Below are 18,608 nucleotides of genomic sequence, written 5' to 3' on the forward strand. Positions count from 1 at the left end.
TCGACGATAAATGGGAGAGAATTGAGCGAAAAGAGACCGGAAATAGACATTTTTCTCTCAATTTTCTCTCGTTTTGCACAAACGATGAACGTTTTGACCGAACGATGATCATTTTGCTTCGTGCGTGTTTGAAAAGAACTGAGTGAAAAGATAATATTTTGTGAGACGAGCGTTGCTCGTTGGCCACATCAGAGTGTTTGTGAGACGAGTGTTGCTCGTTGACCACATCGGAATGTTTGTGAGATGAGCAGGACTAGCGTTGCTCGTTGGCTTCAAGGGTATTTTGTAAGGTGAACGTTGCTCATTGAACGCAAGGGTGTATTTGTGAAAGAAAGAAGCTCTTTAGCAACAACAGAGTGATTGTAAGACGAGCGTGGCTCGTTGGCCTTAACAATGTGTTTGTTTGACGAGCGTTGCTTGATGGCCGTAACGGGGTATCTGTTAAACGGACGTTGCTCGTTGGCTATAGGCTATAATATATATGTTTTGTGACTTCAGATGAAGAGGGTGAAGTATAAAGGTTGATAAGACGAGCGTTACTAATTTGCTACGTAGATCGAGGTTCATGGAAGGAGCGTGACTGTTGGCTGCAGGTTTGAAATTAGTTGGAGTTGTTCAACCTTTACGATGAAGCCTTTCTGTGGGTTTGTATAGAAAACTAGAGGTGGAATAGGAAAATAGTCGAGTTTGATGAAATCAATCACTTATGATGGAGGGTAGATTGATAAAATATACGCTTTCGCTTCGGGCTTTGGTTGAGTTTCTGGAAAGAGTTCAGAAATTATAGTTGAGTTTTGGGGATGAAGCTGGTTGCTAACGGGAGGAATTGTGGAATTCAGGTTTACCAGTCGGTTTGAGGCGAAACATTTTAAGTTGGAGCATATTTGTAGGGAGATGCTAAATTGTGTTCATTACGAACGAGAATTGTCGTGAGTTTGAGAGTGTCTTTCAGTAAAAGGAGGCTGGGGAGAATTTTAGAAAAATTGGTTTTGTGCGATTATAATCAATGTGTTTATGAATTTGAGTAAGTTTGTGGCTTGGGTTTGAGAAAGGGTAGCTTGAAGGCTTACATGAGTTGTATTGGAGCCTTTGATTGAGTTTTGAAGAGAATTAAAAAAATAAGTTGGTTTTGATTAAGAGATATTTGATTGACATTCTAGGGAGAGTTTAAAGATTATGATGAGTGAAAAATCGCTGTGCTCAAGAATTTGATTTCTGGTGAGAATTAAAAATGAGCGTAACGCACAGAATGATCGATGTGCTTGAGAGTTTGATCAGTTTCATGTGAAGTTTTGAGGAGCGGTATTTGATGGTCTTGATTTCAGGGAGGAATGATTTGTTTTCTAGGCAGATTTGTTTTTTCTTAGTAATGAAGGGATTATGATTGTGAGCGGAAAATCGCTGTGTTTTGGAATTTGGTCAATGTTGATAATTTGAAAGATGATGATTGCGGGCATCGATGTTTTGAGAAATTCAATCAGTTTGATGCGAAGACTTTAAAAAGAGTATTCTTCTAGTGAGAATTAAAGATGATTGTGAGTAAAGGAATCACTGTATTTATAAACTTCATTTCGAGTAGGAATTAGAAGATGAGGATTGCGAGCAGGAGTAATATATGTGTGGAGAGACTTGAGAAGCGGTAGCCTGAGGACCCACACACCTTTCTGTTAATGCTAATTATTGAACTTGTAGAGAGAATTAAAAGATGATTGAGAGCTGGAAAAATCGTTTTGTTTGGTTTGAGGCAAAGATTTGGGAATCGGTAATCGATATGGCGCATTGGTTGTTTTGAAAAAGAAGTCTAGAAATGATCGATGTGTTTGGGAAATTCTTTTAATTTAAAGCAAGTGGCCTAAGAGCCTTCACGTCTAAGTTGGAGCCTAGACTGGAGCCTGTGATTGTGTTTCAAGAGAGATGTTAAATGTTGATCATTGCAATCGAGAACTTTCGTGAGTTTTAGAGCGTCAGTCAGTATCACATTTCTGTAGAGAATATAAGAAAAGTTGGTTTTGGGCGATGATAATCGATGTGATTATGAATTTGGGTCAGTTTGTGGCGTGGATTTGAGAAAGGGTAGCTTGAAGGCTTACATGAGTTGAATTGGAGCCTTTGATTGAGTTCTGAAGATAATTCAAAAATGAGTTGGTTTTGATCGATGATGATTTGATTGAAATTTAGTGGAGAGTTTAAATATGTGTGCAAAAACTGCTAGGCTTAAGATATTGATTCCTAGTGGAAAAATGATTTCTAGTGAAAAAAGAATGATGATAACGATCAAACTAATAGATGTGTTTGAGAATTTCAGGAAGATTTGATTGAAAATTTAGGGAGAGTTTAAATATGATGATTGTGAATAAAAAGTGATGTTTTTCTTCAGAATTTGATTTCTGTGAGAATTTAAAGAATGATTGTAGCGAGAAAAAAAAGATGTACCTGAGATTTTTGATCAGTTTGACAGTTTGCTGCAAATATTTGAAGAGCGGTATTTTGATAGTCTTGATTTATTTACTAGGAGGATTTGTTTTGTGAGCGGAAATCGCTGTGTTTTGGGATTTCATCTCTGTGGACATTTTAAAAGATGATGATTGAGAGCTTCGATGTGTTTGATTATTTTTTTAATCAGTTTGATGCCAAGATTTGATGATGATAAGCAAATCGTTGTTCTTATGAATTTGATTTCAGGTGAGAATTAAAAAATGAGCGTAGCGCACAGAATGATCGATGTGTTTGGAAGTTTTGGTCAGTTTGATGTGAAGATTTGAAGAGTGGTATTTGGTAGTCTTGATTTGTTTTCAAGGAGGAATCATTTGTTTCTAGGGTAGTGAAGAAATAATGAATGCGAGTGGAAAATCGCTGTGCTTTGAGATTTAATCTCTGTGGTTGATGATGATTTGGCGAGTTTCGATGTGTTTGATAGTTTTAAAAAGTTTGATGCGAAGATTTGAAAAAGTGTCCTGATGACCTATACGCATTGCGTTAGAGCGTTTGTTTGATTACCTAGGGAGAATTTAAAGATGATTGTGAGTAAAGAAATGACTGTGCTAAAGATTTTATTTCCTGGCGAGAATGTTTCATTCAATTTGATGCAAAGATTTAGGAAACGGAGGCCTAATGACCCACAGGGCTTTATGTTGTATCCTTCGCCTGAATTTTTATGAAGAATTTTACGATGATGATGAGTAAAAATATTGCGATGAGAAATTCTGTCAGTTTTAAGGACGGTTGTGGCTGTTTTTTTCTTTGTTAAACAGAGTACAGGAGAAGGAAAATGTCGCAGATAAGGCGTGTACATAATAATGTTTCGTAGAGATAGCTTAGAATATCAGAATTAGTGCGCAATATTTTAGAGAATGTCGCAGATAAGGCGTGTACATAATAATGTTTCGTAGAGATAGCTTAGAATATCAGAATTAGTGCGCAATATTTTAGAGAAGTCATTTATGACCATTTGTATTATTAGTGTCGAGTTTCGAACGAGCGACGACGCTCACGAAGCAAGAGCAACATCGGTGTGCTTTGAAATAGACAAGCAATGCGTGTGCGACTGTATTAGTGCGTCGCGAGCGTTGAGTGTAGTCGACGCAACGCGAAGCGTTGGTGTTGAAAAGAGAGAATGCGAAACACACGAAGGCGGCGCGGGAGATAGAAATTAGAGTGTTTTGTATGTGTCTGTGCATATCGGATCGTTGGTAGCGCGAGAGTAGCTTTGGTGCATCGCAAATCAGAGAGAGGTCTTTAGTCTGGTTTTCAGTGTTGAAGCGAGCAGTTTGGTTTCAAGTGGTGGGTGGTGGGATCTTGAAAAAAAGAAAAGACTCTCGCTCGGTTTAGGCCAAAAACTACGACAGACAGGTATCAGCAGGTAGCTGGGCTGCAGGGCGTCGATAATTGCTTTTAGACTGTCGATCTGGTGGCTGGCCAGTTTGTTGTTTAAGTTTCAAGTGACTTGGAAGCGTCGTTTTGAACCAGTTCCTCCGCTACCAGAATGTCGGACTTGGTTGGAATCGCACATGTCCTTGTTCGCCGAGAACAGGAACTCGCCCATGTCCAGACACTTGTTGAGGCGCTCCTGGCACATGACGTAACGCTCGGAATTGGTTGGCCGGGAAGTGCACGGTTTTTTTCCCACGGGACGCATCACGGTCACAGCCAGCTTGACCAGCACCAGCAAGACAGCTTCGGTACTTCCTGGCAGTTGTTCTTCAGCATTCCGCCACAAATGTACTCGCTACATCCCCCGGGACCTCCGAAAACGTACTAACTCCTCCTCCTCCCCGCAATTCCGCTCAATCAACTTGCACAACACCTTTTCCAAAACCGCTTCCACGACTGCAATCAAGACTGCAATGTTGATCGCGGCACGATTCATAAACTGCCCGGACTTAAACTCGACGAAGTTGTTCCGTTTCCCCGCCGTATGAACCTTCCGAGCGTCTTGCTCATCCAACGAGTTGCGCAACGCAAAACTTCCCGCACCAGCTGCTCGCGGGTCTCGGGGGTCATGTCTTGCAAATGGACGTCAAACTGCAGCCAGCTTGCTGCGTCCGGCGGCGGAAGTGGTTCCTTGGCAGAGGAGTCCGCTCCGTCCGTGTCGTAGCTTAGCTCCAAATGGGCCACCCGGGATGTGACCTCCTCGTGTTCCGCTATTTCTGCGGGGGAACTTTTCGATTAGTGGTGAATCACGGGGATGAAGTTTACCGCAAAGAAAACGTTTCTCACATTTTCTTTGTTCGCGTCGTTTACTAAACATACCTCATGCCCACTTCTGCCTGCTGGGGATAGAAAAACACCTTTGCCCACCTCCAGGAACCACTTTTAGGCAGGTATGATGGTGCGGCGAGCACGGAATCATCAGCTGAAAATTTTGCAGTTGTTGCGCGAAAAAATCTGACAAGCCTACTGCGAGAAAAAAACAAAACGTCAAATTGCTCACAAAGAAGAGTGGCTATTTTAAAAAAGATGAAGAAGAATTTCTTCGCTAGACGGTACGTTGCCCGCAGATTTCACGCATACTAATTCAAAATCACAAACGTATGAATCGTACTGCTGATGTGTGGGTGATTTTAGAAATGCTTTGAACATCCGATGCTCAAAAACTTGAACATCAGATGGGTTAGGCTGGTTGAGCATTCAACGTTCACCGTAATTTCTTTGCGTGTAGTGAGGTTGGGGTTTCGCTGTTCCCCTCCGGGGGACACCATTTAGATTATTCTATTAAGATAGAGCGAGGGTTAGTGCTCTGACTAACGCTACTCAAATATTTACTCAGTGCGGTGACACACTTAACCCGCACACACACACACACAAGCAAACACCCTTATTTGATTGAGCCGAAAATCTTCGTCACCCGTGATAATTGACCGACATTATCACCAATTCGACAAAGTAGCCGTCGTCGGTGAAAGAACAACACCGAAAAGAAAACAAAGCAGCTCGCTGCGCGATAATGTTTGTTTCGACCGTCGCGTCACCATAGTCACGAAGCTGTCTCCTCGCACACACACCTCCACCCGATCGCTGCTCGCCTGGTGCAACCAAAATACAATCATGGCTGAAGCCGAAAGTGAGAGTGATTCGCGCGGTTGTTGTTGTGTTTTTTTTGGTGCCCTAACGCGCGCCGGCTGATATGTTTTTGTTGCCGTTCCGCTTTCGGGTCGTCATTCGTCCGCGGCGGTCGTTAAAAGTACGTTCGTTGACCCACATTCGCGAGGCGCGTCAGCAACCAGCAAGCTTTTTTTGTTTGTTTGTTTGTGTGTGCGCGATGACCGGTACGCATTTTCTTGGGCGGAATCAAAGCAAGCTTTGAGGTTTTCTGAAGGAGAGGAAGGGCGGTTTGTTTCCGCGGCGGTGTGAGGTAATTTGGTAATCGGCGTTGAGGTCGGATGTAGGAATTGGATAATCGACAACCGGTTCGGGGAGGTGGTTTTGCGGTAGAAGTGAAAGGTGAGCGACCCGTTTGACGGAGGTTTATTGACAATGTTCTAAAATGACCTAGTTTTGAAGAAATTACTCACATTGGCCAGCACCGTCAGGTGGTACATCGCCTGCTTCTCAAAGTCGAGCGGTCCGAGCAGGAAGATCGTACCCTCGGTCATCTCCGGTGAGATAATCTTCTGCCGGATGGCGAACAGTGGCGAACCCTGGCAGGGAAGAAAAATGGAATGGCGTTACAATGACGGTTCCGTTACGGCGATGTCCTCCAACTTACCCACAGCTCCAGGTAGACCGGCTTCGGCATCAGCGGGTTCTTGTTAGCCAGCACGTAGTCCAGCTCGGTGCCCTTTTTGGCGTCCTGCAAAACGACAATTTGATTAGCAATCGTGGTAATTATTTTAGGTTAGGTTAGGACAAATCTAATTAGCTGCTAATTGCTTTCGCACTGAATCGAATTGAGGATTTGTCCTGTCCCAACGTTTAAGGTGCGTGTTTTATTTTGACAGCGCTTCTTCCCAGGTGATAAATGGGCGAACCTTTTGCATAGATTACACTAACCGTGCAGCCATTCATGTGTCGGCCGCCGCGATTTATATCGTGACAAGTGCAACTTTGTTGCAACTAGAGCAACAAATTTGCGCCCGAAGGGCGCAAAATTTATCCCGAAATCATGACGGAGCCATTAAGCTTCAACATGGCGGCGACGGCGGCTTCGATTTAGCTAAATCGAATGACAGATGCGCGCGTACGTACATTCTGCTGTGGCGTCACCTTAAAGATACGGTCGGCGGCACCAGAATGCCCTTGTAAGGAAGTCCAGGAAACCGAAGAGCGCGCGCGGCGTGGTTAATTTATTACGTAAAATACCGCACCATCAATTTGCTTGAGGCGAAGAGTTCTTGAGCGCAGCAGCGCTGACTTGGGAAGATGACTTAGTTGAGCTCCGCGGTGCGATGACACAGATATTGGCGCAAAAAGGCGCGGAGTTGACCATATCGGTTAGATTTGGTCGAAAAAGTCAACTAGGCAAAATTCCGAAACTTACTAAAAAGTACTTTTGAAAATCATATTGGAGGTTTTAAAATAAGAAATAAGACTTAGATCTAGAATAAAAAAAACAGGAGAAATGTTTTAAAATCTATTGATTTTGGTCTGCCTTACTTTCATGATTAGTTTCTTAGTTTCTTAGTTTCTTAGTTTCTTAATTTCTAAGTTTTGTTCCAAAAAGGTGTCCAGGAGATTTTTCAGAAAGAGGTTTTTGAATTTCTAAAACTCAATGAATAACTGAACTACTTATTTTTTTTTGAATTCCTTTAAATCTAGTTTTGTTTTTGTTTTTATGTCCTTTTTCTTACATTTCTTGAAATCCCTAAATTTATTTTTTTTAACATGGTTTATTGTTGATTGGTTATTTGAATTTCTTGAATTTATTCAGCGACTTCTAATTCTCAAATTTGATAAAATCCTGAAACTCCTTTATTTTTTTGAATTACTAAAATTTCTTGAATTAATTTAAAATCTTTAATTCCAGAGATTGCCATTTTTTTAATTTGCTTAATAGCAAACATTTCTTGTATTCCTTTAATTTGTTTTACTTTTATATTCTTGATTTGATTTTACATATTATCAATTTGTTGAGCTTCTTGAAATTCTTGTATTTTGTTAAATTATGTAAATTTCTTGAATTTCTTAAACTTCTTGAATTTCTTAAACTTCTTGAATTTCTTGAATTTCTTAATTTTTTGAATTAATAAGTTTCCTGAATTTGTTGAATTTCTCAATTCCCGATCTGCTATTCATACCGTATTTTTTTTTAAATTTGTTTATTGTTGTGATTTCCTTAATTTCTTCAAATTTTTGATTTTTTGATAGTTTTTTTTTCGTCTCAAATTTATTAAATTTTTGTTGGTTTTATTTTATTTCCTGATGTTGTTTTTTTGTATTTTTTTTTGTTTTTTTTTAATTCCTTGAAATACTTAAATTTCTTGAATTTCTGAAATTTCTTGAGTTCCTTTAATTTCTTGACTTGAATTCCCAATTCCTGATTTGCTATAGTTTAAAAAAACGGAGTTTCATTTTTTTTAATTTCTTGAATTTCTTAAATTTCTAGTAATTCTGTAATTTGCTAAAATCTTGAATTTTCAGATTTAAAGATTTTCTTAATTTTTGTTGAATTTCTCAAACTTCTTGAATTGTTTGAATTTGTTAAGTTTCTTATTTCTGATTAACTGTTATTTTTTTTATTTCTTAGGCTCCCTAATTTTTATTGAATTTTTTTTTGAATATATTGATTTTTGTTTTTACTTAATTGTTCTAAATCGCTGAAATTTTGAAATGTTTTGAATTTAAAAAAATCCCAAATTCCTTTAATTTGGTAAATTTGTTCAATTTGCTTCAGTTTTTGAATTGACTGAGTTTTTTTTACTTATTCATTTATTCAATTTTTATTTCTGAAACCCCCTTAAAAGTTTTATTTATCTGATTTCATATTTTTTAGATATCTTGTTTTTATTTTAATTTAAAGAAATTCAAAATAAATGAAATAAACCAATATTTCATATCTCTTGGATATTTTTTTTATTTTAAATTTAAAGAAATTAAAAAAATAATCAAAAAATTGTAGATATCCAAAGCATTAAAAATTGATATATAAAATTTAAGTTCATTATCGTTGAAATTTTTTGAACGTTTTAGATTTAGGATCTTGTTTTTTTGTTAATTAAAGTTAAATCGGCATTTTGAAAAAAGTTACTTCATTTTGGAGCCCTGACTTTTCAACTTCTTTCATTTTATTTTTAACTTGTTCTAGTCGAGTCTAGAATTTATTTTATTTGTATGTACTTCTTTTAACGAGAAATCTAATTTCAAAGTGAGTCCGATGCCTTTAGAAATAATATAATTGAATTATTATTCGATATCAAGTTATAAGCCCATTTCATTTAGGCACTGGTTTGTCATTCCACATCCTTCGTTAAGTTGTGCCTGGAAGCCGATGTTGGGTTTTTGTCTAAGTTAAAAAGTAACGTAAGCCACGAGCTTCGTAAAATTTCGATGTTCGTGCTTAGAGTTCAGGCTGGTTTGTTGTCGGTAAAATTACCTAATTAGAATTAAAAATACCGCTATCTTTTATTACATATTCTCAGATCATTTTATTAACTTTTGACTTATTATCCTTCCATACAAAAAAACGCTTCACTGTAATTCATTCTCCTAGTTTAACCACGCTGTGTGACTTATTAAATGACCTACCTTCCTCGCAAAGTCCGCGGTAACTTATACGTTACTGCTCTGTGACCATAATTGGAGGACGTGTGCAGTTATGGATGTGGTTCCCGGCCTTCCCAAGTCTCGAGCATCTGTTCCTCGCGATGTCGTAATAAATTTCGCGTCCCCTGCCCAGGGAAAAATTCTTGCCCGGGGACATACGATGCCCCACTGACACTGGCCCGGGGACAAAAATGGACATCACGTTCCCCCAGCGAGTTGGGGAATCTCGTGACACAATTCGCCACTTTTGTCCACACAGGAGAGACTCGACTCACTTCCGCGTTCTATCGAAGGGTTGGGACATGGTGCCCTTCGCTGACTGGCTGGTTCAGCTGGTAAATTATTCGCGATAGCCATTTATCATAGGGTTCGCCCAACCAAGTACCAAGAAGAAGTAGAAGTAGACGGAGGTGAGGTCCCGCGCGATATCGAAAGGAGGCCTTTTCCTCGTAGACCTCAGACCACGAGAGCCTCTTGTGGGACAGAGAGAGCCCTCCGGGCGATGATGGGCTTTGTTCTATTCATTATGATTATTATTTATTTGCAATTGTCCGTGAGATATGTACACATTGGGCAACACGAGTTTTTTTCTTCCGCGCGTTGTAACGTGAAATAACTCCGAAGATCTGGAGGTGCCTGGGCGAGCAGCAGAATCGTTTCAAGGGGTCAGCCATTCGTACCCAAGATTGAGATAAGCTTAATCACAGTTTTGAACATATTATACTTTTCCATAATTTCGTTGGCGGCCAGCGGATATTCAAATTTTAGCGGATTTTCGAAACTTTTGAAGATTTTTTCAAAACAAACCCTCTGAAACGCCCCTGTTAAAACCGGCGATGGTACCGTTAGCTCTTCTAGATCGCGCCATCTCTGGTCGGTCTCCACGATCGCGCAATCGCGACCATGGGATCTTGTGGACCTTTTAGGAAGAGAGAGAGTACAAGATCGCACCGCAGATCTCCTCGTCCTCTTGATGGAGGTGACGTTGATGCATTAGGCGCGCTCCTCTGCGGAAGAGAACTCTTGTACAAGACGGACGCGGACAAGTTCTACAACCCACTTAGCAATCTGCAAAATCTGCCAATTCGCACCTCAGGCCCGTCTCTTCGGCTGAGTAGCTCTGGATCATCCTTCTCCGTGTGAATTGACATGAGTTTGCACCTTTTTTGCAGTCGGTCGCAGAACGTTATGACTATTACCGTCACCGACATGTCTCATTTTGCTCAACTCAATGCAACAGGGTTGGTGCAGTCTCTTCTTCCTCACCAAGCGACCATTCCCATGTTGAACAAAGTGTTAACAATCTCATTTTCCGCCGCCCTTCCACCCTAACCTCTTGCGACGTTGAGATCATTCCTATCATTCTGAAGTTCGTCGCCAACTACGATGGACAAGATTGCGGAGGGGTAAAAAACTATTGAACAGCGCGCACATTTCCTGAGTACGATCTACACGTTTGGATTGCTGGTTCAAGTGCCAATTCAACCAGTGTAATTCTGGGTAAGCTTTGTAGACTCTTCGGGATCGAGAGAACTATGGGGCAATAAATTAGCGATCTGCGAGGTGTAACGATGAGGTTGGGGTCGAACTTTATCGGTAAACAGCACTAGACAAAGGGGGAATTTAAGTCAACAGCAAAACTTTAGATGAAATTTGTACTAGCCTTCTGAATATCTAATCCAATCTTTAAAAAAAAATAAAAGATACAAAAAAGAGAGTTGATCAGGAATTTAGAAAATCAACAAATTCAATGAACTCAAGAAATCTTAAAAAATCTCCATTAATTAAGAACATCTAAAAAAACTAACAAATTCATGAACTTAGCAAATTAAGCAATTAAGCAGTTAATTCAGCAAATTCAGAAAATTGAAAAAAATTTAAAAACTCAAAAAATAAAAAAAAGGAATTTAAGAAATTTAAGAAATATTCAAGAAATTCAAAAAAAAAATCAGCAAATTAAAGAAATTTGAGAAACTTTAGAAATAAAAAAAAATGAAGAAAAAAAAGAATTTTAGAAACGCAAAAAATTATTACGAAAATCAACAAATTCAATCAATTCAAGAAATCTTTAAAATTCTCCAATTATAAAAATCATCTAAAAAACTAAAAATTCATCAATTTAGCAAATTAAAGAACTTAACGGGGTTCAGTACACACAAGAAAATCAAGAAATAAAAAAAACTTGAAACTCAGTTTTTCAAAAACTGAAGTAAATCAGTAAATAAGAAATTGAACAAATTGATAAAATTAAAGAATTTCAATAAATTCAAAAAAATTAAGAAAACGAGGAATTTAAGAAATTCAATAAATTTAGCAAAGTCAGGAAATTAAAGAATTTCAAAAATCTTAGAAATTCAAAAAAATAAGAAAAAGAGGAATTTAAGAAATGCAAGAAATTCAAGAAACTCAGCAAATTCAAAAAATTAAAGAAATTAAAGAAAATTTAAAAATTCAAAAAATAGAAAAAAGGAATTTAAGAAATATTCAAGAAATTCAAAAAATTCAACAAATTCAGCAAATGTAGGAAATTTGAGAAACTTTATAAATAAAAAAAAATGAAGAAAAGAATTAATTGAAGAAATGCAATCAAATATTTAGAAAATTAACAAATTCAACTACTTCAAGAAATCTTAAAAATTCTCCAATTATTAATCATCTAAAAAACTAAAAAAATCCTAAATTAAGCAAACTAAAGAACTAAAAACAGTTCAGTACACGCAAGAAAATCAAGAAATTTAAAAAAATCTTGAAACTCAGTTTTCCAAAAACTGAAGTAAATCAGGAAATAAAAATAAGAAAACGAGAAGTTTGAGAAAGTTAGCAAATTCAGAAATTCAAAAAATAAGAAAAAGAGGAATTTAAGAAATGCAAGAAATTCAAGAAATTCAGCAAATTCAAAAAATTAAAGAAGCTAAAGAAACTTTAAAAATTCAAAAAATAAAAAAGGGGTATTTAAGAAATTTAAGAAATATTCAATAAATTCAAAAAATTCAACAAAAAAAGAATTTAAAAAATGCAAAGGTATTCAAAAATTTAAAATAAAATCAAGAAATTTAGAATTTTCAAAAAAATGAAGGAATTCAGGAAAATTAAAAAAGTTGAATTTCTTCAACAATTTTTTTAATAAATTTAAGAAATTCAAGAAACTCAAGAAATTCAAGAAATTCAAGAAATTCAAGAAATTCAAGAAATTCAAGAAATTCAAGAAATTCAAGAAATTCAAGAAATTCAAGAAATTCAAGAAATTCAAGAAATTCAAGAAATTCAAGAAATTCAAGAAATTCAAGAAATTCAAGAAATTCAAGAAATTCAAAAAATTTAAGAAATTCAAGAAATTCAAGAAATTCAAGAAATTCAAGAAATTCAAAAAATTTAAGAAATTCAAGAAATTCAAGAAATTCAAGAAATTCAAGAAATTCAAGAAATTCAAGAAATTCAAGAAATTCAAGAAATTCAAGAAATTCAAGAAATTCAAGAAATTCAAGAAATTCAAGAAATTCAAGAAATTCAAGAAATTCAAGAAATTCAAGAAATTCAAGAAATTCAAAAAATTCAAGAAATTCAAGAATTTCAAGAAATTCAAGAAATTCAAGAATTTCAAGAAATTCAAGAAATTCAAGAAATTCAAGAAATTCAAAAAATTCAAGAAATTCAAGAAATTCAAGAAATTCAAGAAATTCAAGAAATTCAAGAAATTTAAGAAATTCAAAAAATTTAAGAAATTCAAGAAATTCAAGAAATTCAAGAAATTCAAGAAATTCAAGAAATTCAAGAAATTTAAGAAATTCAAGAAATTCAAGAAATTCAAGAAATTCAAGAAATTCAAGAAATTCAAGAAATTCAAGAAATTCAAGAAATTCAAGAAATTCAAGAAATTCAAGAAATTCAAGAAATTCAAGAAATTCAAGAAATTCAAGAAATTTTAGAAATTCATGACTCAAGAAATTTAAGAAATTTACGAAAATTTAAGAAACTTAAGAAATTTAAGAAATTTAAGAAATTTCAGACATTTAAGAAATTTAAGAAATTTAACAAGTTCAAGAAATTCAAGAAATCCAAGAAATTCAAGAAATTCAAGAAATTCAAGAAATTCCAGAAATTCAAGAAATTCAAGAAATTCAAGAAATTCAAGAAATTCAAGAAATTCAAGAAATTCAAGAAATTCAAGAAATTCAAGAAATTCAAGAAATTCAAAAAATTTAAGAAATTCAAGAAATTCAAGAAATTCAAGAAATTCAAGAAATTCAAGAAATTCAAGAAATTCAAGAAATTCAAGAATTTCAAGAAATTCAAGAAATTCAAGAAATTCAAAAAATTCAAGAAATTCAAGAAATTCAAGAAATTCAAGAAATTCAAGAAATTCAAGAAATTCAAGAAATTCAAGAAATTTAAGAAATTCAAAAAATTTAAGAAATTCAAGAAATTCAAGAAATTCAAGAAATTCAAGAAATTCAAGAAATTCAAGAAATTCAAGAAATTCAAGAAATTCAAGAAATTCAAGAAATTCAAGAAATTCAAGAAATTCAAGAAATTCAAGAAATTCAAGAAATACAAGAAATTCAAGAAATTCAAGAAATTCAAGAAATTCAAGAAATTCAAGAAATTCAAGAAATTCAAGAAATTCAAGAAATTCAAGAAATTCAAGAAATTCAAGAAATTCAAGAAATTCAAGAAATTCAAGAAATTCAAGAAATTCAAGAAATTCAAGAAATTCAAGAAATTCAAAAAATTTAAGAAATTCAAGAAATTCAAGAAATTCAAGAAATTCAAGAAATTCAAGAAATTCAAGAAATTCAAGAAATTCAAAAAATTCAAGAAATTCAAGAATTTCAAGAAATTCAAGAAATTCAAAAAATTCAAGAAATTCAAGAATTTCAAGAAATTCAAGAAATTCAAGAATTTCAAGAAATTCAAGAAATTCAAGAAATTCAAGAAATTCAAAAAATTCAAGAAATTCAAGAAATTCAAGAAATTCAAGAAATTCAAGAAATTCAAGAAATTTAAGAAATTCAAAAAATTTAAGAAATTCAAGAAATTCAAGAAATTCAAGAAATTCAAGAAATTCAAGAAATTCAAGAAATTCAAGAAATTCAAGAAATTCAAGAAATTCAAGAAATTCAAGAAATTCAAGAAATTCAAGAAATTCAAGAAATTCAAGAAATTCAAGAAATTCAAGAAATTCAAGAAATTCAAGAAATTCAAGAAATTCAAGAAATTTTAGAAATTCATGACTCAAGAAATTTAAGAAATTTACGAAAATTTAAGAAACTTAAGAAATTTAAGAAATTTAAGAAATTTCAGACATTTAAGAAATTTAAGAAATTTAACAAGTTCAAGAAATTCAAGAAATCCAAGAAATTCAAGAAATTCAAGAAATTCAAGAAATTCCAGAAATTCAAGAAATTCAAGAAATTCAAGAAATTCAAGAAATTCAAGAAATTCAAGAAATTCAAGAAATTCAAGAAATTCAAGAAATTCAAGAAATTCAAGAAATTCAAGAAATTCAAGAAATTCAAGAAATTCAAGAAATTCAAGAAATTCAAGAAACTCAAGAAATTCAAGAAACTCAAGAAATTCAAGAAATTCAAGAAATTCAAGATTGATGAAATTTGAAAATTCAAACAAATCTGGAATTTTGAAACTCAACAATTAAAGCGATTCAAGGATAACAAGACATTTTAAAAAATTCTGCAGATTCCAAAATTAAATAAATTTTGAGGATTCCAAGAAATTCACAGAAAATTGGTGAAACCAGAAAAACTAGAAATTAAAAAAAAAACAAAAAATCAAAAATAAATTTTGACATTTCTGGGGTGCGTAACGCTGTTAACATTCGTAACGCCCTCCATGCTAAAAATTGGATACAGACCCATTGAGAAATGTAACGACCCGATCGGTCTGATGGTAGATTAAAATCGGGCGATCGGGGCGTTACATTTCTTAGTGGGGAGAAATCTCTTTTTACGCGAAGGCGTTACGTTTTTTCGTCGATTTTTCCTGAATTATACAATATTGTTGCAAGCTTCGGTAAACGCCTTAGATCTGAACTAAAAATTTGCTACAAAATGCTTTTAGAAAATGCAGGAATGTTGCGGCGTTCCATAGAAACCCACAAATAAAAAAAACGTAAAGCATCGCATTTCAAGCTTTCTTCTTACATAAATGGTAACGTATGGTAACAGCGTTATGCAAACCTCAAATGTCAAATTCACGTGTATCAACATTAACGTAATGTGTGACATAAAAAAAAACCGGATTAGTTACTAAAGTCAATCCTCGCATAGTACGCAGGCGTTACGCTTTATATTTCGTCGATTTCTCAAACATGGTATAATATTTTTGCAATCTTTTTGAAGTAATTTGTTCGTCTTGTTTCAATCTAGAACTAGCTTCAAAAAGATTGCATAAATATTATGTCATTTTAGAGTAATCGAAGAATTACAAAGCGTAACGCCTGCGCACTATGCGATGTTTAACTGTATCACAGACAACAGACGTAGCGGCTAGAACAAAATAATTTGAAAATCGTGTGTAAAAACATGGCTGCCGCATCCTGCTAACCTACTAGTGCCATCTGTTAGCCTATTGCCACTCTCTAAATCAGCCATGATGGTTTTCTGAGAAGGTGTGATTGAAACATTTAAAAAATATATTTTTTCAATTTTTCGGAAAAAAGGTAAAGATTACGTTTTTATGCTATAGTAAATCTACTTTAATCATTAATTAACACGATTTACGAGCACATGGAAGTTTTTTTCCCTTTAATTATCGACATTAAAAAAATAGTCTTGTCTGATGCTTTTTTAAACACAGCAACCAAGGCCGCGCTTGAGGCTGTCAAATTCTTGCTGGTTGTGTTTATAAACAAAACCAACAGAGGAGAGCGAAAAAGAAGGACGAGACCCGGTGGAAATCGGGAGGATAGGCAACTGTTTCTTGAGGGAGAAAAGATCCGGAACCAGAAACGAAACAATCCGGAACTATCCGAAGATTATCTCCGGAACCGACAAACCAGCTACCACGATCACTTCAACCCTCACCTCCAAGACACCAACCTCTTCAACGCCCTCGAAACCCACGTCCTAAATCTCGAATATTCTCCCCGGCGCGTCAGTTTCCCCCACCGGATAACCAGTGCAAGCGATCCTCAAACATCCCCACCCCCCACCCCTTCCCATCTTCTTCCATGAGTGGCACCAGGTTCAAGAAGCGTAGCCCCGTCATAGAGGTCATTTTGCGAATCATTCTGACAAGGAACACACATAAAATCAAAATCGGGTGCGGGGGGAGTGTGGCAGCTTCCGTTGCGTTGATGATGACACCGGGCGACCGTATTTTCCGAGGGGATCTTGATTGGAACGTCGGTCTTTTGCACACCTCCTCTATAACGACGCCTTACTCCAATCGGCAATCCGTCGGGGCTAAACTCGGTTCAGGAACCAGGTTGGCCACTTTGGTTTCCTCACATTTGTCAAGCAGCTGCAAGCGCGAGAGATTTTGCTGAAATCGGCTGAAATCAACTTTTCATCCTGAACAAACGATTACAAACGTTGAAAACCAACAAAATGGAAAATAACAGTAGACGGAAAGCGATATTTTGAGAGTGGGCAATGTGTCAGGGCAAAGCGACTGCAGCGCCACAAACGGATTGCCACAACTAAAAAAATTGTAGCAATGATTTACACAAGGGAAGAATCGAGCCCAAACGTCTGTTGTCTGTGACTGTATGTCACAGATAAACATATTGATTTGAAAAAAAATCGTCTGTTAGTCTAAGTTTAAACTTTGTTGCAATCCTCCCCTGGTCTTAACCCTCAACTGCACATTCTAATCTGCCAATTTTGTAATATATTGCCCAAGAAAGGATAAACCGCCAGTTGTTGGTGCCTTCTCTATCCGACTCCTGCCTAATCGCCACAGTACGATTATAGAATTGTTGCCACAGCCAAACATTCTACTCGAAACCGGTTCGCCGCGTCTTCGATAGGCAAATTTATGTTTTATTTAATCTAATTATGTTGAATTGTGGCGGCGCGGGGAGGTGTTGGCGCGTGTCTTCTTCGCCGCACAGCAACAACCACAACTGGCAGACCAATAAAGTGGCGGAATTTATGCAGCGATTCTATTTTTAAATATGGATTATTTATTGGATCGGATCGATTTGTGCGATCGGAGCCAGGAGGCACGCGCTTTTCTGCCCTGGCCTGGTTTGTTTTCGCTAGAGAGAGCATATTTATGACTACCGGGTACGGGAAGCGTAGATCTCTGGGAAATCACAGATTTGTTTGGTTTAAAATTGACTTTGTTTAACAATAAATAACGTAACGTATGATAACGGCGTTATGTCCGCTTGAAATGTCAACAAGATGTGGCTGTCATTTCAAGTTTTTTTTTGACAATTAGACGGGCATAACGCCGTTACCATTGGTTACCATTTATGACGTCCTCCATCCCCCTGAGAAATGTTATGCCCCGATAAGTCTGATGGTATGACAAAATCGGGTTGACAAGGGCCGATCGAGGCGTTACATTTCTCAGAGGGTCTACGCTTAAAGACCTGAGAGATTTTCCGGAGAACTTCTCCAGAGAATCTCGAACAAAGGACGCTTCCCCCCGTAGGCTGGACATTACATCGCACGATCGCGCACCGATTAGGGAAAAGGTTCAAGGCGCGCGCGCCCGCTCGGAATTACCTCCCGGTCCCATCTATTGTTCTTCTTCATGGGAAAAATTTATTTATTATATTTGTCCTACTTTTCCCCCTTCCTTCGAGCACCCTCGCGAGGGCATTTATGGGCGAACTCACCTCCGGCACCATGATGATGCCCGTTTTGTGCGGGAAAATGAGGTCATGCGGCGTGCTGAAGTTGGTGGCCGTGATCGAGCAGGCCTGCACCGACATGCCGCCCTTGGTGTCCTTCACCGCGACCTGGAAGTCGTAGTAGCGGCCCGCCTCGAGCCGCCGCTGCAGGATCACGTTCGCCTGGCAGATCGAGTTGAACCGGGTGCACGGCAGCGTCTCGATCTGGACGGTGGCGGAGGCGGCGTCACCTGTGGGGAGGGAAATTGAAGGTTTATTATAGGGAATCTCAAATATAAACAATAAATTTTGTCAAAACTGAGTGATTCTGGATGTGCGTGCAAGATAGCGTTACATCTGTCAAATACCGTAACGCCCCCTCAAATTGACAGTCCCAACTTACCAACAAGCTCAAACTGCAGCGGGTACTCGAACTCCTCGTCGGTGGCCCGTAACCGGTAGATGACGGAACCGACCTGGGCGTCCGCCGGCACCAGCACCAGCCGCATCCGGGTGGACGGATCGAACTTCGGGTCCAGCCCGACCGCCCGCTGGACCAGGCCGGCTAGCACCAGCATCCAGCAGAGCGTGAGCAGCATTCTGGAAGAGG

The 18,608-nt window shown here is 36.9% G+C and overlaps 1 protein-coding gene and 1 long non-coding RNA gene across 10 annotated transcripts in view; one reads left to right on the forward strand and one right to left on the reverse strand.

Moving 5' to 3' along the window:
* Positions 1-18,608, reverse strand: part of LOC120419629 (cadherin-86C) — a 238,083-nt gene that overhangs the window by 44,981 nt on the left and 174,494 nt on the right. For all 9 annotated transcript variants that reach the window (XR_005605756.2, XR_005605755.2, XM_039582382.2 and 6 more), the window contains exons 2-5: positions 18,402-18,598; positions 18,005-18,249; positions 6,206-6,289; positions 6,012-6,137 (exon numbers count right to left, since the gene is read on the reverse strand). Coding sequence is in view for 7 of the 9 variants with exons in the window: in XM_039582382.2 (XP_039438316.1) it covers positions 6,012-6,137; positions 6,206-6,289; positions 18,005-18,249; positions 18,402-18,598 (652 nt within the window). In the remaining 2 variants the exon portion in view is untranslated. The remainder of the gene's footprint in view (positions 1-6,011; positions 6,138-6,205; positions 6,290-18,004; positions 18,250-18,401; positions 18,599-18,608) is intronic.
* The window catches only part of LOC120419635 (uncharacterized), a 49,362-nt gene continuing 35,947 nt past the window's right edge, over positions 5,194-18,608 (forward strand). The window contains exon 1 of the long non-coding RNA XR_008211931.1: positions 5,194-5,940. This is a non-coding gene — a long non-coding RNA (uncharacterized LOC120419635). The remainder of the gene's footprint in view (positions 5,941-18,608) is intronic.

The sequence above is a fragment of the Culex pipiens genome, chromosome 1, assembly GCF_016801865.2.
Source record: "Culex pipiens pallens isolate TS chromosome 1, TS_CPP_V2, whole genome shotgun sequence".
NCBI classification, from domain to species: domain Eukaryota; kingdom Metazoa; phylum Arthropoda; class Insecta; order Diptera; family Culicidae; genus Culex; species Culex pipiens.